The sequence below is a fragment of the Strongylocentrotus purpuratus genome, unplaced genomic scaffold, assembly GCF_000002235.5.
Source record: "Strongylocentrotus purpuratus isolate Spur 01 unplaced genomic scaffold, Spur_5.0 spur5_contig_865, whole genome shotgun sequence".
Lineage (NCBI taxonomy): Eukaryota > Metazoa > Echinodermata > Echinoidea > Camarodonta > Strongylocentrotidae > Strongylocentrotus > Strongylocentrotus purpuratus.
Window position 1 is genome coordinate 1,017,087 of NW_022145574.1, and position 27,296 is coordinate 1,044,382.

A 27,296-nucleotide genomic window follows, 5' to 3' on the forward strand; every position below is an offset into this window, starting at 1 on the left:
TCATTGAAACATGTCCTAAAGGAACCTGCCACAAAGACCACTTTTTGTGTTTCCCTATAATTGGGCGGTCGCTATAGACAGGTTTGACTGTATTAGGGGCCCAGCTATACTTGGGCCCCAATTCCCCAAATGCTTGTTCCATCTGAGGTTTAACTAACATAGCAACACGTGTCGTAGGAGTTCGAAGAAAAATTAATACTCCTGATAAAATTTCTCAACAATAATAGGCCTAACTAAATTTAAGTAAATCCCATGTGCCAATATCAGGATTATTAAGGAGAAATAGAATTTAATTAAATAAAATGAAGAAGAAGAAGCTCCCACCCCTTCCCCGCTGTGTTTCTAAGCAGCCCCCCCCCCCCCCCCCAATGTGTCGCCCGGGTTGACTAAGCTTTACAAATTTTTGACTAAGTATGACTGAGAGAAAGAAAGAGATCAAGACCAAACCCATCCCATCGACCCCTGCTCTACTGCTATATTAATTACCGATCCGGCACTCTTTCGTATCTTTCTTTATACCCCCTCTACTCTCCCTCCCCTCCCCCCCCCCCCCCCCCCCTCCTCTCTCTCTCTCTCTCTCCTCTCTCTCTCTCTCTTTCTCTCAGTCCCTCCCTCCCTCCCCTCTTCTAGAAGCCATCACTTCGACTCCCTCTATAATATTCACACTTTCTCCTGACCCCTTGCCGATTTTTCTCGGTCTAGATCTTCAAATTAAGATCTGCGTATTAATAAATTAGCGTAGATACATTCGAGTAGTGAAAATATAGAACGAAAGGGGGGGGGGGGAGGTGAAATAAACAAATAGAGAGGGCTAGAGAGAGAGAGACAGATACAGAAAGACAGAGACAGCAGGCGCGGATCCAAGATTTCTTAGGGGTGGGAGCCAATCTTTATGAGCACTTTTTTTTTTGCTTCCGAAAATCTTAAAAATCGCGCCGGCCGAAAATTCGATCAGTGTGTGTGTTGTGGGGGGGGGGGTGGAGGTGGGTGGGGGGGGGGTGGGTGGGGGGGTGGGGGGAGGGGATTGTGAACATTTTTTTTTTTTTGGCCCACGAAAATGTGCACTCCCCCCCTCTCCCCTCCCCCCCCCCCCCTTGAGCGACAGAGGACAGACAGACAGACAGAGAGAGAGAGAGAGAAAAGAGAGAGAGAGAGAGAGAGAGAGAGAGGGGGGGGGTCGAGGTAAGAAGACGCCTGGACATATACCTTCCGCAACAATTGTATCTCTAAGCTAGGCACATTTACTTTTCCGTGTCAAACCAGTGCCCCCCCCCCCCCAGGCACGTAGTCACGGGAGGGGGGGGGGGCCCCCCATTTTTTTTTTCCAAGATCGATTACATGTATGTGCCCCCCCCAAAAAAAAAAAACATAAAACTTTAGCTACGTGCCTGCACATTTTTTTTTGGCCCACGAAATGTGCACTTCCCCCCCCCCCCCCCCCCCCCCCCCTTGAGCGACAGAGACAGACAGACAGACAGAGAGAGAGAGAGAGAAAGAGAGAGAGAGAGGGGGGGTCGAGGTAAGAAGACGCCTGGACATATACCTTCCGCAACAATTGTATCTCTAAGCTAGGCACATTTACTTTTCCGTGTCAAACCAGTGCCCCCCCCCCATTTTTTTTTCTTCCAAGATCGGTTGAACTTTTTGGACCCCCCTTTTTTTTTTTACCTCGATCGATTACATGTATGTGCCCCCCCCCCCAATAAAAAAAACCATCAAACTCTGGCTACGTGCCTGCCCCCCCCCCCCCCCCCCCCCCCCCCCCCAGGAACCGAATAATTTCAAGCATAGTACACGAAATGCACTGTTGTATTCTTCATCATTGTGGTATATGATTTTCTTTATATTGGTATTTTCTTTGAGATGCATAATGCATATGAGTTTACAGATTTATAAAACAAAAATAAAATAAAATTATGAAAAGTCAAAAGTAAAAAAAGTTTAGTTTGTCAAACTTATGTTACAACATTATTGAGTAGTTTTATTACATTCATCGCGTGCATTTCGATTGTTTATGTTTGTAGTCCTTTAGGCCTATATTTTGGATAAAATTCTATATATGCATTTACCAGAAAACGACAACAAAAAGTATTTGCCGCAGAAATATAAGGCAAATTCACTTTAAATTATACTTCCGTCGAAACCAATAAAAACGTAAATATTTAGCAACAGTGACAACATAGAATTCATCATCATAACAAAAACAAAATTATAACAAAAATATAAGAAAATAATATTAAAAGAGAGAGAGAAAAAAAAGCCGTAAGCCTTGACTAAAGGTAAGCATGAAAAGTTGTATCGTAAACAAGGATTTCAGAACAAGAAGTTAGGCGTGGCAAAACTACCCAAAATTGGCTATTTGCAGGAGGAAATCATCTTAATCGTAAGTTCAGAATATCGCAAAACTTAATGTTCATGGTGCCTGTGATAATTTGTTACTCTAAATGTCAATATTTTACCTGTAGTAGAATCCTATTTGTGTGTTCATTTTTTCGGACTGTTGTTTGTTGCGGTCGAATTGAAGCCATACCAAGCATAGGCATTCACTGCACTGGACACGGCGTTTGTTAGAGCAGTTCTCGGCACAGCAAGCAGTCCTGGCTTCGCCAAGCGCTATGGCCAACAGCGCCTCTGCACTCGCGGTCGCTCGCCCTCGCTCGGGTGCACAGAGGGTCTGTCTGTCTCCTTTTCAGTCGCAGAACGTTTGCATGCCTACCGGTATTCAATATTTGCGAATTTGTGATTGACTTGTAATCACTTAAGTTTTATGCCACAAATTATTGAATAACACAACCTAAAATATGACAACTGACACAAACTAATGTGTTAATAAATTTGATCAGTGATCGTGATTGCAAATAGATCTAGATCTACATGTAAACATGGATGGATGTGATGGATCGAGTGTTGTTTACAATTTGCGAAATGTTCATTGTTGCAATTGTTTCTAGATTTATAATAAATCTATATGTTTTAATAATTTATAAAGTTACATCTAGTCTAGATATGGTCTAGATCTACTATTATTAGATGTAGATAGATGCGGTATTTGGGACTGCATCGCTATCCTGGCTGTGTAGAAAAGCTGTGCTTTTGATTCTCAACATTTAAATGTTAAGAATCAAAAGCACAGCATTTCAAACACCACTGTACAAAACTCAACTGATTTCACTCAATATCGGTACTTTAGTGACAGTTGCATTGATGACACCTAAATAGCAGTAAAATAAATTTTTTTCAACTTACTAGATCTAGTGTTAAAAAGAATAATTAAAAAATTCAAAACTTTTGATAATGATGGAGTCTTTTATAGCACTCACGTCTCTGACATCTGGCAAATTGCCATTCCCTTCACTCCCCTACATGTACACTGTAGTGTTATCCCGCTTTAGCATGGCTGCTAAATATATTAAGGGTCAAGCATTGTAAGAAATTAAATCCTGCCAGGTACCCAATTAAAGCTAAACTTGAGTTCTGGTAAAAAAAGAAAATGAATTCTCACAGAATCTAACGAAACTTACACTGAATGTTCAAGGTTACAAATAAATGTCATGTGCCAAACAATTTTGGAAGAAAATGTATACTGGCTGAGTATTAATTGTTACTTTACCAAGACTCTGCCAAATTTATGATGATTTTGATGACTCCAGAACCTTGCATTACACACCATTACTTACATGCTATATGATCAACTTTTCTGATCCATTCCACACCTTTTCTTTCACAATGCAATCGCATTACCAGAACTCAAGTTTATCTTTAACCCATTTGCCTTTGGTTTGTTTGGCTCTGTTTGTTTTTTTCTAAATATCTACCCCAGTATTTTTTTGTGTAGGTGTGTGTTTTGTTAATGTTTTTTTTCTTTCTTCTTTATAGTTCCAGATTGCCCCTTTTCAGTTTTTAATTGTAGGCTTTAAAGTTGATATTCTAAGACAATCCCAAATATTGAGATAATAACATCTTGATAGAAAGCTTTTAACCCCCAGAATAACACTAAATGGTGTCCAACTGACAAAAACAAGTTTAGAATGGTGAATTTATGCGAGTAAACTCTACCAAACTTCTAAGTCTTAAACCCGGAAGTGCATGTAGAGTCGGGCCTCTATCTGTGCGTCACAAACGGGACTCATGGGCTCAGTGAGAGTGAATAGCAGTGACCTCCCTACGTAAATGCTATCCTGTCAGAGCTTAGATTTGTTGTTGTTAATGAGTAAATTTAATGGATTTTCTGTTTTCATTTGAATGAAGAATAACAAAGCAACATTTTCCAGTCGCTGATTTCTTTTTATATCCTCATATTCACCTATTTGGTAGAGATTTAAGACGAATTTACTGCTTGGGAAACAAGGTTAAATCATGCACGTATGAAGAATAGGCGGATGCATTATCTTGTCATCAGATAAGGTACAGGAGCAGTTTTGTAAAATGACGAATAGGCCTAGAACCATGATAGTACTTATCATAGATGTGTGTTACTGCATCAAAAAAGGATACAGTACCAGTTAAACATTTTATGTTGTAAAATATCAAACTTGAACGAGATCATGATCACGAGATCATGTCTAGTGATCGAACAATATTTATCTGCGAGTGATGCAGCTCTTGCACGAACGTTCGTGAAGCGAGCAGAATCGGAAGGTACATGTTGTAAGACCAGGCCGCTGCTCTAGGCGCGGCTTGCTTGTGATGGAACGTACGTGCGCTGTATTTTTATCGGCAATTGCAAGAGAATGAAAGCGACGTTACCATGCAGCTAAGAAAAACAACTAACAAAGACTTGCTCCTGACTACCGGTGTCAGAATTGGTAGATCTCGCACAATGCACAGCATGGCCGGAAGAAGATGAAGGGCCAAGAAAGGCGAAAGACATGGGAAAAAGGAAGAAGAAACCATCGGGAGATCACTGTATGGTAATGAACTGTGCATCGGTCCACTTACCAGACAGCTATTGTCCACTCCGTGCCTTGGCCGATTTCAACACCAAAACAAAAAATTACATGGTAAAAATATCGACTACCGGTAATAGCACATCATTGACATGTATACTGTATGTCATAATTTTTAAAAGGGGAATTGATATTAATACTATGAAATATTATGGGAAGGTAAAGAATTGTACATAGAATTATGATTTATTAGACTTTTCAGCCTTTGAAACAAAAATGAGCAGAAAATCGTATCTCTCTGCACATGCTTTCTATGGAACATCCGGGTACTTGAATATACTCTTTCCCGGACGTGATGTCATATATAGTAGACCAGCGCCGTGACTGATTTTCTATGCAAAGAGAGGCGGATTTTTCGACATTTCGATCAAGGATTTCGAGTAGCAAGAATTTTTGTGTGATATACTAAGTAACTGAAAAAATTATAAATAACATACACCTGTATGCTTGCCGTAGGCACCAAACTAAGAGACATTTATTTGCTTAGAATATCAGCTTTAAAGCCCCTCTATAGTGTTGGGAACCCAAAATTTGCCAAAAAAATTATGACAAAAACTCACCTACATGTATATTTTATAATGATGTGAAAAGAGATGTCATTTTAATAAACACTAGTACTACTGCAAGGATTTTTTCAAAACAAATGTTTTTTGAGCAAAATATTAATGAAAGAACACCATATTTAGGTTTTCTGTTTACACTGAAAACCTCAGTTTGTACATGTACATGTACATGTATATACATGTATGTACATGTATCCTTTCATCCATTTATCCATTTTTGTCTATAAATGACTAGGCTACTAATAACACAATTGTTTTTAAGATCCTTGCAGAAGTGTTTGTTAAATAACATCCTCTTTCACCTCATCATACAATTTATGTGAAATTTAGCCATCAACTTTTTGAGGCTCCCCTGTCCCAACACTTTAGAGCTCTAGGCTTTAATTTGAGTGAAACAATCACATCGTAGACTTTTTAAAAATGACACTACATTGAAATTCTGACTCATGTTCACACAATTTATAGGCATGAAGTCATTCAGACGTGGGTTTGAACTTTTAATAAGACAAAATTATTTCATTATTGTATGTGTATTTAGATCAATACCATTACATTTTAGATCTTTTTTTGTTTTGTTCTTTTCTTAATTCTGTCATGTATTGACTCTTTTTTTATTGTGTACACAGTACGTTGGGAACTACGCCTCGCAAGTTTTTTGTTTTTTTGTTTTTGGCAAACTTTATTCAGGAGTTTCCATTTTCCCCTAATCTCACCCAATCTTAATTTTTATGTCATCATCATTGTTGCTATTTATGATGGATAGAGAAAAAGTATAAATTGAACCCAAAATGGAATTGAACATAGCCAATCATCTTGGAACTTTGGAAGGTATTTGAAACAGTAGACCTAGAGTTGTTTAGGAATGTGCCCTGTGGGTCTAGACAAGGCCAGGAGGTTACAACCACTCAAATTCTTTCTGCTCCCGTGAGGAGTTTTATCAACCTGAACTGAAACGATTGGCCTTCTACCGATCTGACAGTGACATTCTGTGCTGATGACGTACACATGTTCAAATTGGTCATCCTATTTTAGAGTTCATGCCAGCTCCTGAATTCCAAATTTAACGCACAAATCTTTATCGATTTTTGCTAGGTAGGACAAGCATAATGGCTTGAGCTGATGAAAACGGACCTTTTTTGGCTCCAAAAGTATAAAATAAATTAAGTACACATAGATAAGGTATCTACTGTAATTGCAGAGTAATGACAGGTTTTCTGGAATTGGAGAAAATCTGGCAAGTCCTTTTTTCCACGTTTGGGAAAAACTCAGGGAATAGAGGAAAGCACTCAAATCAGGAGTTTTCATATATCATTGACTTTACCAGTTGCAAAGTCTCTTATATTTCGTTTTTGTCTACTTTTTGAAGAGGTTGGGAAGATGTTTCGACTTAATTGCAATACATCGAAATAATGATCCTGAAAATTTGAAACGCCGTCATGGACAATCGTAGAAAAGCTAGGAGATTTGTTTTCATTAAATGCTGAGAACCGTGAATAATCAAAGAATAATGAGAAAATCAAGCAAGTCACGCAAGCATTTGTCACATGAACACATTCTCAGCTAATCCTATTTTCATTAGTTTCTGTGTGCATAGTTGGCTGTTGGTGTTGCGTAAAACTAGCCACTACCTTAGTCTTTCCCAGATGCATCATGGACTCCATATTCAGAAGTTACCGGTATTAAGAAACCAGATATTGGCACTCTACAAATTCCTGGATAAGATTGGATTGGCTTACGGTAAAGATAAAGTTTAGTTCTGGTCATGCGATTGCATAGTGAAAGAAAAGGTCTGGAATAGATCAGAAAAAGTTGATCATGTAGCATGTACATGTAAGTATTGGTGTGTACTGCAAGGTTCTGGAGTCATTAAAATTATAATAAATTTGGCCCAGTCTAGGTAAAGTAACAATCACTGTAAGTACACAGAAAGATGTATATGGGACTACACAAATGGTGTCGGGGCTACTAACCTTGATGTCCTTATCTTTCTATGCTCATTACTCAGCCAGTATACATGTACATTTTCTACCAAAAATGTTTGGCAAATGACGTTTATTTGTGATCTCGAACATGCAGTGTAAGTTTCTTTTTATTCTGTGAAAATTCATTTTCTTTTTTCACCAGAAATCAAGTTTTTCTTTAAAGATGCAGCTACATTTGTATTTGTTAAAGAATGTTGTCAATTTAGCCTTAACAGATTATCAGTCCAGATAAAGTTAGCATGGTATTAATTCTCCTCCCTCTTATGTATTGTGAGGTGCAGTCTATTTCCGTGTCTTCAAAATTCACAGATTTTCTCCAGATAATCCTATTTGTGTTGACTTTCCCGCTGCTTTGCAAATATTTGTGAGACTGTAACAGTTATATTCAAAGGCTTGGTATTTAAATTATTTGGTAACCAGGAAAGAGGATTTACATAAAAGTACATGTCTGTTATACACTGTACTCTGTAGCATTCAGTTTGAATTAAATATTTGGTTGCTCTCCTCGCCTCTCTGCACAGCCATCGTTTGCCACATGTGCAATTTTGCACACTTCAGACAATACTGTAGGCACCACTTATTGATGGTAGGATCACTTTGTGCAACACATTGACTTTGCAAAATTACCAATATTGAAATAATTTATTGAAATAATTTATTGAAACTATCAATTGAAATTATCTATTGAAATTAGTTATTGAAATCATTTATTGAAATTAGTTATTAAAATAATTTATTGAGATAATTTAATGAAATAATTTATTGAGATAATTTAATGAAATAATTTATTGAGATAATTTACTGAAATAATTTATTCAGATAATTTATTGAAACAAGTGTGTGTAGAGAATTACATTTGAATAAGCTGGTATCTCTTTGGTAAAACTGAGGTGTTAAAGGGAAGAACAAAAGAGATTTACATGTCGGGTGATAACTGCCGGCAAACACTTTCTAGAGAAGGAACTTACAGTACATACATGTAATACTATTTAGTTGCTCAAAATTCACATAAATCTTGACATACGTGTACATGTACCCAGGGAATAATTTTCCTCAAATATTTTGATTAGCAATTTCAGCTGATGGATAAATATTTCAAATGAAATTCTGTACATTTCTATGGAAGAAAACTGCTACACAAACAATATTTTGTATAGCAGTCATGCAAAAATGCATAGCAAATTGCGATGCGATACCAGGAAAATTATTCCCTGTGTACCTGTACATGTATATTGTTCATGTAGATGTAATATTTCACAATATATTTTATCCAGGTTCATTCCCATGTAATGTATTTAACTTTTTTTTATTGTACATTACTCAAACTCGTCTTGATCTTGAAAGACTGACATGGAGGTCCATTTATTGCTTATTCGTGTGAACAAGCTTCACTTGTATTCTTATCGCCATGCAAACAAATCAGTGGTAAAACATAAACATAAACCTAAAAGTATTATAGGGAAGGGCTACATTTACATTTACAGTGTAAGCATGCCTCCTATCAAGTATACAGTGTACATAAACTTAGTATGCAAATGTTGTATCCTGACTGATTGATTCTGTCAAGTACCGACGTAGAAGTGTATCATTCTCTCTCTCTCTCTCTCTCTCTCTCCATACTGTGTAAATTCAAATTTGAAGCAAAAGACAAAGTTCACCTAGAAATCATTCAGGTTTAAGGTCACGCAGACAGGTGTTATGACAGATAGAGATATATATTTGATAATTGACAGTTGAATCTCTTTAAATTACCTTTGTGTGGGCGGCACAATCCCACCTGGGGTTAAATTTAGGTTAGGAATTCAAAAGTTCGGTTCTCATGACAGTCCTTTAAAGGCGTTGTTATTGTTAAACAATGCCAAATCTGAGATGCATAGCCCTACAATGTACATGTACGTGTTATCAGCGTCTGTGATATGGTGTAATATTGAAAAAAATTGCGCTACAAAAGATTATGAAATGCCTCAAAAAAGTAAAAATTCTTTGAGCGACTGGCTTTAACATAGTACGTAGTACGTACTCATTTCCCCAATAGTACAATGTTATACCAACTATTAATACCAACCGTTGGGGAAACTGTTTTTGAAATTTCAAATTCCAATCATAAATGTCTTGATAATCAGACGGTCGATCGGCTTGTAAACATCATGGGATTCCTGACTGACCTAAAGGTTTATAATTATGATTGCAGCATGAGCTAAATCCAGGATTTTGTTTCAGAATCTGAGACAAAGATACCCAATCCCTTTAATTTTGAAAGGAAATCCTACCCTTATGCATGTAGCAAACTACTCTAAAAAAAAAAGCCAAAAGAAAATAGAGTCACAGAATGTTGAAAGCTTGAACTAAAATCATACAAAAGGAGTTAAACTATAATGTACCTCATTAAAACAGGGCCTCATGGAAGCCCACCATTATTGGTGATAATGAGTCACCCTGTCTAAATATCAGAAATAAATTAATAAATAATCAAGTTATGAGTTTTTGAAGTTTGTATGGGTAATTCACATTGCCCAGTTCGTTATGTCACTGTGATGTAGGGGAGGAACAATTTTCCACTTTGTTCCAACACACAAAATTACTAAAATTTCAATTTTCAAAATGTTTTTAACTTTTATAAGGAGGGCCTTCTATTTTTAGTAGTGCCCCAACGGAGATGGCACTTATAATAAAGAAAGTAGAAATAATTGATATTTGTGTACATGACAAACTTGAGAGTTGTCCCTGATTACAGCATTCACAACTACATGTAGCAAGCACTATTAAACCAAATTCTCAATTTCAGATTCGCATATATATTAATGACTGCTGCTTCTTCTTCTCCTTCTTCTTCTTCTTCTTCTTCTTCTTATCCTCCTTATCCTTCTTTTTTTTCCTTCTCTTCTTCTTTTTCTTCTTCTTCTTCTTCTTTTTCTTCTTCTTCTTCTTCTTTTTCTTTCTGCTTCTTCTTCTCTTTTTGTCTTCTTCTTCTCTTTCTTTTTCTTCTTCTCTTTCTTTTTCTTCTTCTTCTCTTTCTTTTTTTCTTCTTCTTCTTCTCTTCTTTTCTTCTTCTTCTTCTTCTTCTTTCTCTTTCCTTTTCTTCTTCTTCTTTTTATTTCTTCTTCTTCTTTTTATTTCTTCTTCTTTCCCCTTCTTCTTCTTCTTCTTCTTCTTCTTCTTCTTCTTCTCCTTCTTCTCTTTCTTACCCTCCTTCTTCTTTTTCTTCTTCTTTTTCTTCTTCTTCTTCTTCTTCTTCTTCTTCTTCTTTCTTCCCCTCCTTCTCCTTCCCCTTCATCCTTCTTCTTCTTCTTCTTCTTTGAGTCTTTACTTTGATTAATAAAGTTCTGAGAAGATTTAAACTGTACATTTATCTGTCATTTTGTCATTCTGACCTACTTAATGGGATCGGTATCTATTAGATGTTGTAACTCAAATACTTTGGAGTTTAACAGATGACCCTAGTTGAGATCCATCTAAGATTACATGCATTATTTATTAGCAGTGTTTACAATCTCTGTTTGAGAGCTGTCAAGGAGGGCTTTATAAATAGAAAGTTCTTCTTTCAAAACCCACCGCAAGAATCAGATCAACAATAGACCAGGTCTAAGATTATCATTCTCACTATCTCAGCAGTGCCAGGACTAGATGAATAGGTAATCAGATTTGAGAGGACTTTAAAGTGTCATGCTAGACTCACCTCAAGGCACATTCATAAGTAGATTATTGTAAGTTTTTAATCTAGTTTGAAATCTTTAGTGTTGTCTCCAATCTATATTTTCTGCCATTCTGATCCAACAGTATGGAAAGCGAGTGAAGTGAAATGACCCTTTCGTTCATTTTGCACTGAAGTTTTCTTCTAATCGTCGTATTATAGAAGTCTGAAGGTGTAGTTATGTCAGGAATGTTATATGTGGATTCAAAATGAAAAATAACAAAAGTCTCCTATATAAATAATTACAATGTAGGCCTACTGTTCAGTAATTTCATCCTTAAAATTGGAGGATAATGGTGATGATTATGCTGATGATAATGCTACTACTAATATTGATATTGATGATAATAATGTTGATAATAATAATAATGATAATGATGATTATATTAACAATAATAATAGTAACGATGATTGATGAAATTATAATAATAACAATGGCAATAAGACATGTACAGTAGTACTAATATCAATAATAATAATCATCATCATCATCATAATGATAATGATAATAATGATGATATAACAGTAACATAAACAGCAGTAATGATAATAATAATAATAATAATAATAGTAACACGTGTAAACCCACATAGGGCTCGTGGGTCACCAGTGGGCTTGCACAGGCCCAGTAATACCTTCCTCAATCTTCATTCGCGAAAGAAATTAAATCAATCAATAGTAATGTTGTAAAAATAATACAGTAAAGTGGGGATAATATGTGCTTGAAGCTAGGCTAGATGTATTTACGTTGACAGTAGTCTTTTTGATCCTTTGAAGGGGATCGCCCATTAAGAATGCTAATGAATGACTGGAATGTCTGTCAGTAAACTTTGTTTTGTTCTCATTCTCTCACCGCAATAGCCCGGGGGCGTGGCGTATCGCTAATAGCGTGCATGCTGTAAAACGTGATTGTCTGGTCGTTACTGTACTGTCCATGTGTAGAGGATTTACTAGTCCGTGAATGAGTGGCTGTACTTGATGTTGTGGTATTTTAACATGATGTGTTCCCCTTTTCACTCACAACGATTCCTGGATACGTACCTTTGACATACATGCCAATGTGCTGTCTACAATTCACTGTATTATATCTACATTTTCTTGGAGTATTTTAACACGGTGTGTTCCCTTTAATACTCACAACGATTCCTCGATACGTACAATGTAGCTTTGACATGTACAGTATGTAAACATGCTGTCTACAAAGTACTACATTTACATTTCGAAAATAAACATTACACTCTTTAGATGAGAAAGAAGATGGTATTTTGTTGTTATTGTTTAATATTATTATTGTTGTTGTTTTCATCATCATCATTGCTATTATTACTAATTATTACTGTTATCTTAATTATAATTATCACTGTAAATGTTATTATTGTTGTTATACATGTATGTACATAAACATTATTTGGTAGGTACAATCTGCCAAGCTGTGTATGTTAACAATTTTGGAACAGTATAGATGGAAATGGCAAACATATCTTCTGATAAACTTTGAACAAGGTTGCATGTACCAGAACTGCAGGATTCTATTATTTTAAAAGGTACGTTCTTTATGGTTCTACTTTGATCTTGGAATCTTGGAACATATTGTTTATTCTCATAATTTACTTTTGTTCTTAATCTTCTTTTCTTCCAGGTGCCACTGCTGCATAAAGGAGCACTCCTTGTCATAATGAATCTTCCCCGATGACATCACAATGGCCTCATAAATAGACAGTGCCCTCTACCAGCCATGGTGGAGCTAAAGGTCTGGGTGGACGGGTTCCCGCGAGTGGTGTGCGGGATCAACGAATTCACGACCTGCCAGGAAGTAGTCGTTGCTCTGGCCCAGTCGACGGGTCAGGTCGGGCGCTTCAACCTCTTCGAGAAATCTCCAAAGACAGAGCGTATCCTGCACCCGCAGGAGAGCCCTTACCGTGCCTTAGAGAAATGGGGTCCCATGTCCAAGAACGTCCGCTACTACCTCCAACGGAAAGGAACAACGCCGTTTAGTCAGACGCCGCACAGCAGTAGGCCGTCCTCCGTGACGAGCCTCAACCTGTCTAGTCCTGAAGAGCGCTTCATGACCTTGGCTGATTTCAGTGTTGACGGTGATGATGACTATTTGAGAGTGGCGGCGTATCAGGGGTCGACGAGTGGGGGCGGGAAGCATGGTGCCTTCCAAAGACTAGAGCTAGAAAGACACGCCCAGCTGAGGAAGGAGGAAGAAGAACGGAGGATGCAGGAGGAGGAGAGGAATAGGGAGATGGAGAGAGATCAAGGTGTTGAGAAGATGAAGGAGATTGAAAGGGAGAGATTTATGGACCATAATAGAGAGATAGGACGGCAGCATGCGTTAGCCATCGAGAAGGAACAACAAAGGAAGAGAGAGAGGTGGAAGGAGGAGGCAAAGGTGAGAGGGGTGGAGGAGGGGGTGAAGATAAGGGAAATTGAACGTTTGAAAGATGCAGAGAAACAAAGAGAACTTGAACAACAGAGGCAACAGTACCTGAGAGAGCAGGAAGAAAAGGAACGTAAGATTCGACATTTGGAGGAGATGATGAGAGAAAAGGATAGACAGAAGGAGGATGAGAAGAAGAATGAACTTGAGAGATTGCAAGAGAGGCAAAGAGAAGAACAGAGGGCTAAGGAGGAGGAGATAGCACAATTGAAAGAAGAGGCGAAGAGGAAAGAGTTGGAACGTCAGAAGGAAGAAGAGAAGAGGAAAGAAGCAGAGAAGAAAAAAGAGGCGGAAAGAATAGCAGCCTTGGAGCGCGAGAAGGAGTGGGAGGCTGAGAGGAATAGGTTACAAAGAGAAGCAAAAGCTTTTGAAGAACAGAAGAAGATGGAAGAAGGAAAGAGGAAGGAATTGGAAAAGCAGAGAGAGGAGGATAGGCAAAGAGAAGTGCAGAAGGAAGAGGAGCGAAAGCTAGAGATAGAAAGAGTTCGGAGAGAAACTGAGATAAGGGAAGAGGAGCGTATAGCGGAGCACGAGATTGCACGTCAAATAGAAATACAGAAGCAGAGAGATATAGCAAGAGAAAAGAGGAAAATAGAAGAGGTATTAAGGAAAAAAGAGATTGAGCATCAAAAAGCACTCCAAAGACATAAAGATGAAGAACTTAAAAGAGAAAAGTTAAGACTTCAGGAAGCGGAATGGGAGAAAGTCAGGATGGCAGAGAAGGAGAGACAGACGGTGGTACAAAGGCAGAAGGAGGAGCGCGAGAATGAACAACAAAAACAGGAGGAGATAGAAAAGGAGAAAAAGAGACTTGAAGAAGAATTAAAGAAGAGAGAGAATGAAAGGCTCAAGGCCTTGGAGCTTGAGAAGGCTAGGTTAGCGGAGGTCGCCAGGAGAACGGAGGAAGAGCGACTGAAGGAGATCGAGAGACAGAAGGAGTTGGAGATTCTAAGGGCGGAGGAGCTGCAGAAGAAGGAGAAGGCAAGAAGGGAGCGCATCGAGATGGAGAAGGTCAAAATTTTGGAGGCCAGAAGACAGAAAGAAGTCGCCAGGAAAAAAGACGAAGATCAGGTAAGGCCACTTAAAACATAATTCTTGGATCCTACAACATGAACTGAACCTTACTGACCTGAACTTGAGGTTTATTATCAAATAATAAACACATTAAAATAGGTATAAACAGTTTTATACAAAAACATAAAAGTTTAAAAGGAACCAGAAAATAGCATGAATGCAAATCAAACCCGGTATCTTGGGACACAAGACACTGTCTGGGTAAATAGAATAAAGAAACGAATTTGAAATATTACATAAATTAAAGGTTATTTCAAACCAAACTATAATCCAATTGTGTAAATAGATGATAAAGTCAAATATCAAATACGTAGCAGTTTATTATATTTTACCCATTTATGGAATAGGTACTTTATAGACTCTGTAGTGACCGCCCAAGGGAAACACAAAAAGTGGTCTTTGTAGACAGGTTCCTTGAGTACATGTTTCAATGAGAAACCATTTTCAAGGGAAACGAAAAATGTGCTTGTTGTAGACAGGTGGTCTTTGTAGACAGGTGGTCACTAAAGCAGGTTTGACTGTACCATGTTGGGTGATTTTCTTTAAAAAAAATTTCTTCTCAGAAGCGACAGAAGGAGAAGGAGAAGATCAACGAGCTGAACCAGATTGTTAGCGTGCAACAGGAGCGGATTGAGACGCAGATATCACAACTCACCAACATCGAGGAGGCCTGTCTGTCCCTTCAGATGTTTGAGCTGGATCCGGAGTTTGACCAGATCGAGGATAAGATCATCGAGTTTGAGCAGGCGGTCAAGAAGAACAGGAGCGCTCTCAAGGAGATGGAATTCTGGGAGAACGAGCTGGAGATCGAGCAGCAGCTGTGCGAGAGACTCATGAAGGAGGTAAGAAGAAATCTAACCTCAAAGCACCTCTTTAAGTGTTGGGAGCCCCAAATTCGCCAAAAGTTTGATGGCAAAATTTCGCTTAAATTATATCATAATGTGAAAGAGGATGTCATTTAAGACACACTTCTGCAAAGATATCCCCCCGAATATGTGTTTGAAGACAAATATTGATAAAAGAATACATAATTTGGGTTTTCCATTGTATGCAGAAACCTACATTTTGTATCCTGTCATCAATATTCGACTTCAAACATATTTTTTTTTTAAATCATTGTCCTTTTTCAGTGTCCTTAATGACATCTTCTTTTATATTATGATACAGATTAGATTGAGCATTTGTAACTGATAACAAATTTTATGAAACAGGGCTCAGATTTGTGTTTGTTGCAGGTGAAAACATTAAAGGAGAAAGTAGTAAAATGTCAGAAACAGGAGAATCAGGTAGAGGTCCAGAATTTAATAGTCGTTGTTTTATATAATAATAATAATATTGGGTTCTCGTATAGCCCTCATATCTGTCATACTTGACACTCCTAGCGCTCCGCAATTATTACTCCGGCTGTAGCATGGCTACCGTAACGGCGCTCTACCCGTTTTAAGGAATTAATTCCAGCCAGGTACACATTTACTTGACCTGGGTCGAGTGTGGCAAATGTAGATTAATGTCTTGCCAAAGGACATTATAGTCTATTCTATGATTTTTTTAATGTTTTTATTTATTGCAGGTGAAAACGTTGAAGGCGAAGGTACACGAATGTCAGAAACAGACGGAGGTCAAACAAGCGGAGATAGAGGAGATAGATGAAAGGATACGGAATGAGGAAGAGAGGATCGAAAGAGAGGGAGATGAGCAAGCAAAACAAGATCTTCATGTAAGTAGTTTCATCCTTCTTCTCAGTTTGGCTTGCTCACTTGCATGTATTGTGTGTAATATCTTAATCAAACCGACGAAACCGATATCAGACCGACAACAGATCAAACGAAAATTACTTTTATGGCCAAGAAACGGTCGTTCTAAAGTTGGTTTGGCGATGAGACTGAGGTATAACTAGAGTTTTACAGACATGTATCAACGATATGTTTTTTAAAGTCTAGGGACCAACCCATTAACACCACCATCTGAAAGAAAGTGAATTGGTTTAGAATCTGAATTAATAATAATAATAATATTCCGCTTTTATATAGCGCCCAATACATTGATACAACGATGTGTCTAAACGCTTAAGATATATTATTACCCGGTCATCGGATTCAGGCTTACCCGCCCACAATTTATGCACATTCTCCACTCCCTGGGGAACATTAGTTTGTAGGTGAAGACAGAAAGCTGAGCGTACCACTGAAGGTACCGCTAAACCGACTCACACCTCCTTGTAATCTGGAAAGCTGTTAATTTCATTGATATTAAAACAAAGTGCTTACCAGTTACTTAGGTATCTTAAGTTACTTAATTGATTTGTTGAAGGTTAACTATTGCCTCAACATCACATACAAATCACTGCTATCCCTGAAGTGGAACAAAGCAACCAAATTGGTTCCATGGGCCAGTTTCTCGAAACCGTCAAAGGTCTAAGTTCGTGGACATCGCATAGAAACACGTTTTAATTTAAGATTTTAAGATTTCTAAGAAGTTAGACTGATGACGGTTTCGAGAAACTGGCCCCCAGGTTGTTATTACCTGGTGACATGATGAAGAGAGTGCATTAAAGTGTGTTGTTTTGTTAGATTGATAGCTTTATAGCATGTATTCGACATTCAACTGTTATTAATATGTCAGGCACCGAAGCCTTCAAGGTCGGCTGAACTTTGGTGAAGTGACCTTTTGACCCTGTTTAGCTCTGAAACACAAGTGTGTGATTTCACTGGAGGGTGAAATTTCAAAAGTATATTAAGTTATTGTTATTTTAAATGGTTTATTTAAGCATCATCAAGCAATGTGCTTATCTGACTTGAAGCTTCAATCTCTCTTGCTCCCCCTTTCCTCTCTCTGTCTCTGTTTCTACCTCTCCGTCTCTCTCCGTCTCTTTCTCTGAGAGCAAGGTAGAGACACAGAAAGGGAAACAATGAAAGAACAAAGGGGGCAGTCTCCCTTTGTTTGATTTGTTTCCTTTTGTTCTTGATTTTTTTTCTTTCTTTTTTACATTGAAATACATTGACTAGATTTACATTACCGTACATTTCAGTGTATATTGAGGGACAAAGTAACCATGGTAACACGAATACACATGTACAAGCGGTGCCGTGAGGGTTAACTAAAAGCTTGACCTGTACACGTTCAAATGCATGTAGCAATCCCTGCAATAAAACTTGCATCATAAAACTCCCTCGATTTTTGTTTCTCTTTCCCTTGTTGGTAATAACTTTACAGGTAACTCTACTCTGCATGTATGTATTTTCATTACTGTTTTTTTTCCTCAAATCTTGTTATTTTATATGCTTTGACAACCAAAGCCAAGAATGATAAATCATAGTTTTATTTTAATACTCTGAGGAAGGGCTTGGCTTTTTATTGGTTACTTGTGATTGGTTGGTAGGGGCGAAAGTGCAAGAAAGTTTTTACAATGAAATGTGAGAGGGGGAGAACAAATGTATGAAGATCTTCAGTTGTAGACAAGGAATGAATACAATGAGAGAGATGAATACATTGAGAGAGATAGAGAAAGACAAAGAGGAACAGGTTCTGATAGTAAGAGAGAGAGAGAGAAAGAGAGAGAGAAGAGAGAGAGAGAGAGAGAAAGAGAGAGAGAAAGAGAGAGAGAGAGAGAAAGAGAGAGAGAAAGAGAGAGAGAAAGAGAGAGAGGAAAGAGAGAGAGAGAGAGAGAGAGAGAGAGAGGAAAGATGGGAGGAAAGAGATGCGGAAATCCTTACAGAGATGCAGAAACTTACATGTTTATGGAGACACAGAGAGAAGGGGAGGGAGAAAGAGATGGATACATGTAGATCTATGGAGAGATACAGATAGACAGACAGAGATAGAGGAGAAAAGACAGGATGAAAGAGACACAGAAAATGCACGAAGAGATTTTTATGGAAACACAGACACAAGGGCAGAAAGGAAGAGATGGATAAATTTAGAGAGAGACACGGGCAGACACAGAAGTACAGGAGGAAAGAGAGACAAACAAACTTACAGAGAAGCAGAGACCAATAGAGAAACATGGAGAAGTAGAGTGAAGGAAAGACAGAGAGAGAGAGAGAGATAGAGAGAGAGAGGGAGACACAGATAGACAGACAGAGAGAGACAGAGAGACAGATAGACAGAGAGAGAGAGAGAGAGATAGAGAGAGAGAGGGAGACACAGATAGACAGACAGAGAGAGACAGAGAGACAGATAAACAGAGAGAGAGAGGAAGACAGACACAGAATGCTTTTTAAAAAAGGACGCCCAGGGAGATGGAGAGAAAGAAAGAAAGAAAGAAAGAAAGTGTAAGAGGAGAAGAGAAAGATTAAGGTCAATATTCGAGAAAAATGTCAATCAAAACATCACTTTTCGGTTTTTGATTCACAGCTCAATGTATAAAATTTCACCTCTAAAGCGGTTCTTATGGGATTTAACTCTTTAGGGATTAAACAAAATTTGGGTGGTTTAAAAAAGAAAATTAATCGAATTGCACTGCGACAGTTCCTTTGTAATCAGATCTTTTGAATTCTTGAAGCAGAGAGGTAAGAGGAAATAAGGGTTCTCTTTGAGAGTGTGACAGAGGTGTTTCTTTTGACCAGTTACTGAGTCTTATATGGTGCACACTGGACAAAGGAATTCCTTTTCGGATTGCTGTATTTTGTAAGGTGCTACGATACCTACCTACAGTGCTGTACAATTAGTTGGTGCCAACTTTTAAGCAGTTCATGTTTACAGGTATGATGGTTTGTTAACTGTATATTAAACTGGAAACTGTCATGAGTTGTTTTCCATTTTAGTTTGTTCATGTTTGATTGTAATTTTGTTGTAATGAAGATATACTCACATTCTATGCTCTATGAATATGTGGAACAACTCTACCCACTTATCGTACAGTAGTTTGTCTTGCAGAGGGCCAAAGGGCATTAGCGCACTGCAACGTTCTGGATCTGCTCTACTGCGTGTTATAGCAGAAAGCCATTAATATTGAATGCCCAGTGTAAATTATTTGCATATTTAATACAAAACTACATGTGCTCAAGTTTGGTCGTTACAATCCATTTTTCACTTTTGTATTAGTTAACAAAGAGAGAAAACCCTGTTAAAACATAGTATAATGTATACTTGTAGATCAATTAAAAGCTTAGCAGTGAGGTACCAGAAATGTCCTTTATCATTATGGCAATGCACATAATAAAATGCCCTGCTTCAAGCCACATGAGCTGGGGTTTAAACCTGTTTATTGAGTTCAATGATGAATATTAGCCTTGGTGCTAATAGATGTTTGATGATTTATTTGACCACCTGCATAACTCAATTTGTTTGCAATATGTGCAAATTGAAGTGACTGCTTATTGCTTTAAAAAGTACATTATGGAGTTCATTTGAATTTTACGACTGGTCAGGGATGCCAGTTTTAAGGCTAACCTGATTTGGGGACTTATCACTACGGTTTTCGAAGGGCTTTCAAGCTTTATATTACATAGAACTTTGTGGAGCTCTAACAGATTTCGGGCAGTTCAATTCTGACTGATATATGTGTCTCTGCTTTTCATGTGCAAGCTCGCAAGGTGATCTGACAGTGTTCTAGAATGATACATTTCAGGCTACTGACTGTGTGCATTATACGATGCTGCCAAATGATCCAGTCACATCTGATACAGCAATGAATACATGTATGCAGAGCTGCCAACATTGGAAAACAGTTGAGATTGAGATTATACGAGAAGCGTTAGCGTGAGGGAGGGTGTGGCAGGGGCGCTTCCCCCCCCCTCCCCAGGCCTCTCGCCAAGAAATTAAAAACGCGTGGCGCGACCCGAGGGAAAATTTGACCCCCCCCCCCCCCCCCCCCCCCCCCCCCCCCAAAAAAAAAAAAAAAAAAAAAAAAAAAAGTAAAAATTTGATTTTTTTTTTTTTTTTTTTTTTTTTTTAAATTTAAATTTAAATTTATTTTTTACAAGTATTACAAGTAATTTGATAAATTTTTAATACCGTACCTGCCAACCCTTACGAATAATTCAGAATATTCTGTTTTGGGGGGATTTCTAGGACCAGAAAATCCAGAATTTTATGATTTTTCAACAATTTTTTTTTTCTTTTAAAGAACGCGTGGCGCACGCGCCACGCGTTATCTGTGTACGCGAGGGCCATGCCCCTCCCACAGTGTGGAGTTTTTTTATTTTTCAAGGTAAAATTGTGTGATCTGGTGCATACTTTATAGAGTATTTTAACATTATACCTAAAGGCATTATGGAGAGAGAAAATCATACAGACTAACAGAGAGATAAAGAAAATTATTAAAATGAAATGATTGTTCACCCACGAACGTGGGCCGCTGGGCTAGGTGTAGAGTGAGGTGCTGAGGGCCCCACACGCTCACTCTCTGAGACAAAGCCACAGCAAGTTTTTGTTCAACTTTAAGTTGTTAATCACAAGTCATTTTTCACTCTCAAAACTCACTTTATATTTGTATAATCCCTCTAATTCTATTCTACTGTACGAATTAATATTAGGCCCTCTTTAAAAACAAAGCACAGAACCGTGAAATCTTCGCTGTTCTCGATCAATTGAATTGTCAACAGTTACTAATGACGTACTCGAACTCGCTGCTGGTTCGTCCGATCCATATCCGGGGCCGGGGCAGGCTTAGGCCGACCCGGTTAGCTGCATATGAATATGGGTACGGTGCGAGGATACGTACATCATCAGGTTAGCTAGCTATATAGGCGCCGATCTTACACACGCACGCGCGCGAGAAATGAGATCGAGGCTTTCGTCTTCGATAAATTTAATTTTGGTGGCATAATTCATTCAAATTTATCTGTTTTTATTATTTTTTGTTATTTAAGATTAGTGCGTGAGGAATTTCATTGTTAGCGTGAGAGCGTGAGAATTGAGTGAAATGCGTGAGTGTTGGCAGCCCTGTGTATGTTCGAATCACAACAAGTTTCTTCCTGTGAAAGGCAATGGCATTAACGAGTCCCAAGACTCCCAAAACTTTCTGGTTTTACGGAATTGACAGGTATTGTGTCAAACTGACCTACATGTCCATGTATATGTCACTGCGTCTTGTGGAGGTGTCGTGGTATAGAGGTTCTTTCACTCTACTCTCAATCCGATGGTTGATGGTTTGAATCCTAGCTTGGCACTAACATCGCTAGGCAAGACATTCATTCACATTTGCCTCTCTACACCTACATGTACATGTAGGTCTTGAAGCTGTATCTAATAGTGAAAGTCTTTGTACATTGCAGTTTGGTCAGCATTGCGAGCGTCTGTAAAATGGGGAGTGGCTGGAATGCTTCCTAGGGAGTGGAGAATGTGTAAGCGTGAGTCCAATGACCAGGGTAATAATGTATATTTGTAAATTTGTTTAGACGCTTTAAAGCCCATCTGCACTAGTTTGGCCAGGAGAGATTAGACCTCCCTGCGTGGTAACTGACAGGTGGTTATCTCATCTAATCAGCTCTCAATTAACATAAGAAAAAGGGAACCATGTGGGACCAATGGTCATCGATTAGGCATTGTTTCTATATAGAGGGCGCAAGTAGCTATAAGTAGGCTTTAAGCTACCCATAATCCATAATTATGTTGGTTTTTTTTTGGTTTTTTTACAGGCTGTCCAGGTTGAACTGACGGTGTTCCAGAAGGAGCTCGAAGGCTACGCAGACAGTCTCCAAGAAGTCAACGAGGACATCCAGGAAGTGGAGAGACTCCTAGAGAAGAAGCAAAAGGAGATTAAGAAGCTCGACAAGGAGATTAAGGAAGAAGAAGAGAGGAAAAGACAGGAAGAAGAAAGGAAGAGAGAAGAAGAAGAGAGGTTGAGAGCAGAAGAAGAAAGGAAATTTGTTGAAGAGGAAAGGCAGAGAGCGGAAGAAGAAAATAAGAGAGTCGAAGAGGAGAGGAAGAAAAAAGAAGACCAACAGAAAAAGAGAGCGAAGGAAGAAAGGAGGAGATTGGAAGAAGAAAGGAGAGTGGAGGAAGAAAGAAAGAAAGAAGAAATGAAGAAGGCAGAAGAAGAACGGAAGAGAGCAGAGGATGAGAGGAAGGAAGAGGAGAACAAGGTAGCAGAAGAGAAGAGAAAGGAGGCGGCTCAGAAGGAGAAAGAGGATCAAGAGAAGGATGGAGAGAAGAAGAAACTTGGAGAACTCATCAAAAATCCAAGTAAGCTTCTATATCAGTGAAGGAAGAAAGAGGATAATCTTTTCTTTCTTTCTTTCTTTTTTTGTAGTTAATAATCCATTGTTATTCTTTGGCAGATTAATCTGTCCAATACTGTAGTCGGTTTAATCCCCTTAAATGCTTTTTTTACACTGATACAATTTTGCTTAGCCCGAAACTTTAGGTCGAGCTAAAGGGGGGTCTTAGCCCCTCCTATAGTCTTGGCTAAGTTTAGCCCACTTTCTGTTCAGACACAAATTTACCAAGGTGGGCTAGCCCCACCTAAAATACAGGGTTAGTTGGTCCTGCAAAACAGCAAGGCTTACACCGCAATTCCGGGAACAGCATGAATTTTCTTACTCCTGGATAGGCTCTTAGTACGGGACTAAAACAGCGTGTGTGAAAAGTCAAAAAAGTAAGTCTGGGGCTAAGAAAAGTACAGGGCTAAGCAAAAAATAAGTGTGAAAACCATATATAGAGTCTCCTCTTTTTTGTTTGGACAATAAATAGATTCATGAGTTGTTAACTAAGATTCCATGAGACAGTTTCTCTATCAAGATAAACAGTGATAACAAGCATTGTGATTGAAAGTGCATGCCACAAAATACATAATGGGTAAGAGTTTTGGGTGAAATTTGATGACACCATCATTCGGGTTTCAAAAGTTCACAAACGTCGTACCAATCAGTGGGTTGAATGACTTGTCATGTCATGGCAGTTTAATTATCAAGATTCATACATGGTTCATTTATGCCATGTTATATAAATGTATTGCAGACTATCTCTCCCAAGACTTAATTGTTCTTGACTTTGTTATTAAGTTTTAATTCTTATCTCCTATTTTTTTTTTTTTTTTTTTTTCTTCCAATTATTTTCAAATGTTTTTCATATGTTTAACTGTAATGAATGCAAAACTTTGTTCAAAGCTGTTTTTTGATTTCTTGTTCTTAAAGAGAACCCTAAGACATACAGGCTAATGACCTCATCACTAGTGCATTATGGGAGCAGATGTAGGCCAGTCTACATTAGATCGAAGGCACATTCTTATCAATTTCTTTTGCCCCGTACTTTCTCTTTTTCAGCTCCTGGAAACAATCCTGCGCGTAAGATGCTCAAAAGCCCTAGAGACCTCTTCAAGCAAGCACCGAGCTCGGACAACCCTGAAGGCGTCTTCGTTTAAAGCCCCTCTGCACTACTTATAGCTACTTGCGCCCTCTATATAGCAAACAATGCCTAATCGGTGCCTGTTGGTCCTCCATGATCCTCTTTTTCTTATGGTCATTGAGAGCTGATTTGATGAGATAACCACCTGTCAGTGACCTTGCAGGGCGGTCTAATCCCCCTGGCCAAACTAGTGCAGACTGGCTTTAAACACCCCTGCTATCAGAATGGAACAACCCACCTTTTGTACGATGCTTCCAGCTCATTTGGCTAGATGACACCCCCATTATTAGAATGGATTGATCCGTCTGTCGTAGGTTGCCCTCAGCTCATTTGGTTAGATGGCACCCCTATTATCAGAATAGAACAACCCACCTTTTTGTAGGATGCTTCCAGCTCATCTGGCTAGATGACACGCCTATTGTTAGAATGGATTGATCCACCTGTTGCAAGATGCTTCCAGCTCATTTGGCTAGATAACACCCCTATTATCAGAATGGATTTATCCACCTGTTGCAGGTTGCCTCCAGCCTATTGGTTAGATAGTAGTGGTGATTATTTTACCTTACTGCTAAGACGACACCCCTATTATCAGAATGGACCTTTCCTCCAGTTGGCCGGTAATCGGGTCAATATAAGGGGGGTCCATATTTTTTTGGTGTCGGGAATCATTTTTATCTAATCAGGAAAAAAGAATGTTCATTCCACACAGAAATGAGCCTTATTTATGGTATCTGTTTGTAGATGGAATGCATGTTGCCGAATGACCATGTAAACTTAAAGCAGATGCATTAAATTTCAAGAATTATATTTAAATTTTTGTATAAATAAGCTGCATATGTTATAGACCATAGGGACTGCTGAGAGCCAGAAGGGTGTTATTCTTGGATTGCTGTCCTCCAAAAGATTCTGTGATGGAATATAAATTGTCCTATCAACCCATACTGTACATATAGCAGTGCAGTATCTCCTTTTAGAGAGGTTTTTGCATTATCTTTTGATGTACAATGCTAGGATTTACACATTATACATGAGCAGAAAAAGCAAAAATCACAGAAAAAGTTTAGTCTAAGCTGTTGACGAATACGGTAAGAATGATTTAATTGTAACTTATCATCGAAATTACTAAATTGGCAACACGTAAAATATTAAATCACTATTTTTGTGTACAAATTGGCAATTTTGCAGTTTAATATTACAATTTACATTTACATTGGTTATATTAAAATGCAAACTTTTTTTCAAACTATGTACAGGTAGGAGTGTAAAATTAGAATAATTGTTGCCAATTTGACGAGAAAAACTGATGAATTTAGAAATCTTTGAACTGCTATGAGTTAAAACACAGAGTTATTACTCCCTTTTGCTTCTCAGTATGTAATATATATCTTTGTGACAAGGCTTTAGTTCTTGATGCGAAACTCAGAAGAACAAGTGAAATCTTGCCATGTTTTATGTCAAAATGTTTAAGAAAAATGCTATATGAATGCATTTGATTATTAGACAAATGCATTGAATGAATTTGGGTTGCTTGCACATGAGGCAGTAAATTACCTTCCAAAAACTTGGCCTTTGAAAGTAATATACCGTAATAATCCTAGATTCCTATCACTCTTTTTTCCTTCTCCTTTCTCACAGCACAAGCATGTGCTGTATAAGAGATTCAAAATTTTGCTTCGAGTGATTCCAAATTTGTATTCATGAGATTTCAGATGTTTGCAGTGTAAAATTAGTAGGTTTGGCTTGCAATAAAATATGGTTAAGCCTACATCATTACTGGTACTTCTTTGTACCATGTGTCAACATTGCTATTGAGTAGCATCCAAGTGGTTTTATTTCACCATAAGGGCTTTTCAGTGAAGTGATTCACTGCGTCATGTGCAAACATCACACAGCATTGAATACCTACATGTACATGTATGTATAGATAAATGTATTTATGGTGTGGTATACAATATTCATGTAAAATTTATTAGCTTAGCAGTATCGGTGCATGGGATATTATATATTATTATCTTATATTTTGGGGAAGAGGGACATAAGATTTACATGTATGTTATGAATTTCCTTGTCATTTTATTTTTAATGATTATATTGTTTGAAGATCAAATTTAGTACTTTGACAATCGATTCAGATGTATTACAACTTTGAAAGGAGTTTGATATTCCAGGTAAAGAAAAAGCAACTGTTCATGTAAGTAGTGAGATATGTTATTTTAAGTGTGCAAAGAATTTTGAGGACTTCCAATCGATCTGGATCAATTGCGGCTATTTGATCTGGTTGGAATTAGTGCTTTATATGTGGTTCTTCAAGAGAAAAATACCGTATGATGGTTCTGACTGTTACTTAAGGCAAACCAGATTGTCCATTGCGAGTACTTAATTTCAAAGTCAGCCATTCATGACATGTACTGTAGCTGTAGGCCTATACATGAGCCATCCCATGTTTGTCAAGGAATGTTTTGATTTTGTATCACTTTATTGTCAATCTTCAATAAAGAACCAGTATAAACATAAAAGAATTGCAGTCAGAGACATATAATAAGAATATTTACTGTAATTTGTAAAACTCATGAAAACGTAATCATTGTGAAGTACATGTATAACACATATGCAGGGGATGTATTATTGATGGACCAAATTAAATATGTACAACTGTACATGTACATATATACTTTGAACCCACCACACATTGTACAATCTCCTGCGATCCGATTTTCAAAAAATGGCAAATCTACAGTGTATTAGATACATACTGGTAAACATTATCTTCGTAAGTTAGGTTCTAGATCATAAGAATACTAACACTTTGAATTTGATTGCATGTAAGGTTTCTAGTCAGAATAAAAGCCGAATCAGGTTCAAATCGTAGACTATCACACGACTCATCTGGGCTCATTTCACAAAACTTGTCATGAGTGACAAATGACAGTTTTTGTTATAAGCTACTGAAATCCTTGTTTCTGATTGGTGATCAGCAGATTTGTCACTGATTTTTGTCATTTGTCATTGAAAAAAAGGCTTTGTGAAACGGGTCCCTGATGTTATTGTGATTCTGAGCCAATTTAGGTTTTCCATCTTCAAGGAAGTTTGAAATCCATTAAATTTAGATTTCATTAATCATAAGACTATTTAGATCCTCGATCATTCACATTTGAATCATTTGAATGTTTATATGAAATGCTATTGCAAATTCTTCCAAAATCGGATCGTAGTCGGATCGTAGTCGGGTCTAATAGTGTTCGGTGGGCTTGAGTCAGATTTCCATTCGCCATATAAGTGTGCTTTATGTATTCAAATCAAGAGATTTAT

The 27,296-nt window shown here is 37.9% G+C and overlaps 1 protein-coding gene across 1 annotated transcript; it reads left to right on the forward strand.

Moving 5' to 3' along the window:
- Positions 1-2,286: 2,286 nt before the first annotated feature.
- Positions 2,287-27,170, forward strand: LOC580810 (trichohyalin). The gene is made up of 6 exons (XM_030973404.1): positions 2,287-2,383; positions 12,822-14,696; positions 15,263-15,541; positions 16,270-16,416; positions 22,280-22,826; positions 23,906-27,170. Exons 2-6 carry the CDS (start codon positions 12,918-12,920, stop codon positions 24,001-24,003), a joined length of 2,850 nt encoding a protein of 949 aa, XP_030829264.1. The 5' UTR covers positions 2,287-2,383; positions 12,822-12,917; the 3' UTR covers positions 24,004-27,170.
- Positions 27,171-27,296: the final 126 nt, after the last annotated feature.

Bases quoted from the DNA above. Each gene is read 5' to 3' on its own strand.
- LOC580810 (XM_030973404.1), top strand. From the start codon at position 12,918: ATGGTGGAGCTAAAGGTCTGGGTGGACGGGTTCCCGCGAGTGGTGTGC. The intron at 14,697-15,262 runs GTAAGGCCACTT...ATTTCTTCTCAG, and splicing joins GGAAAAAAGACGAAGATCAG to AAGCGACAGAAGGAGAAGGA. The intron at 15,542-16,269 runs GTAAGAAGAAAT...TATTTATTGCAG, and splicing joins GCGAGAGACTCATGAAGGAG to GTGAAAACGTTGAAGGCGAA.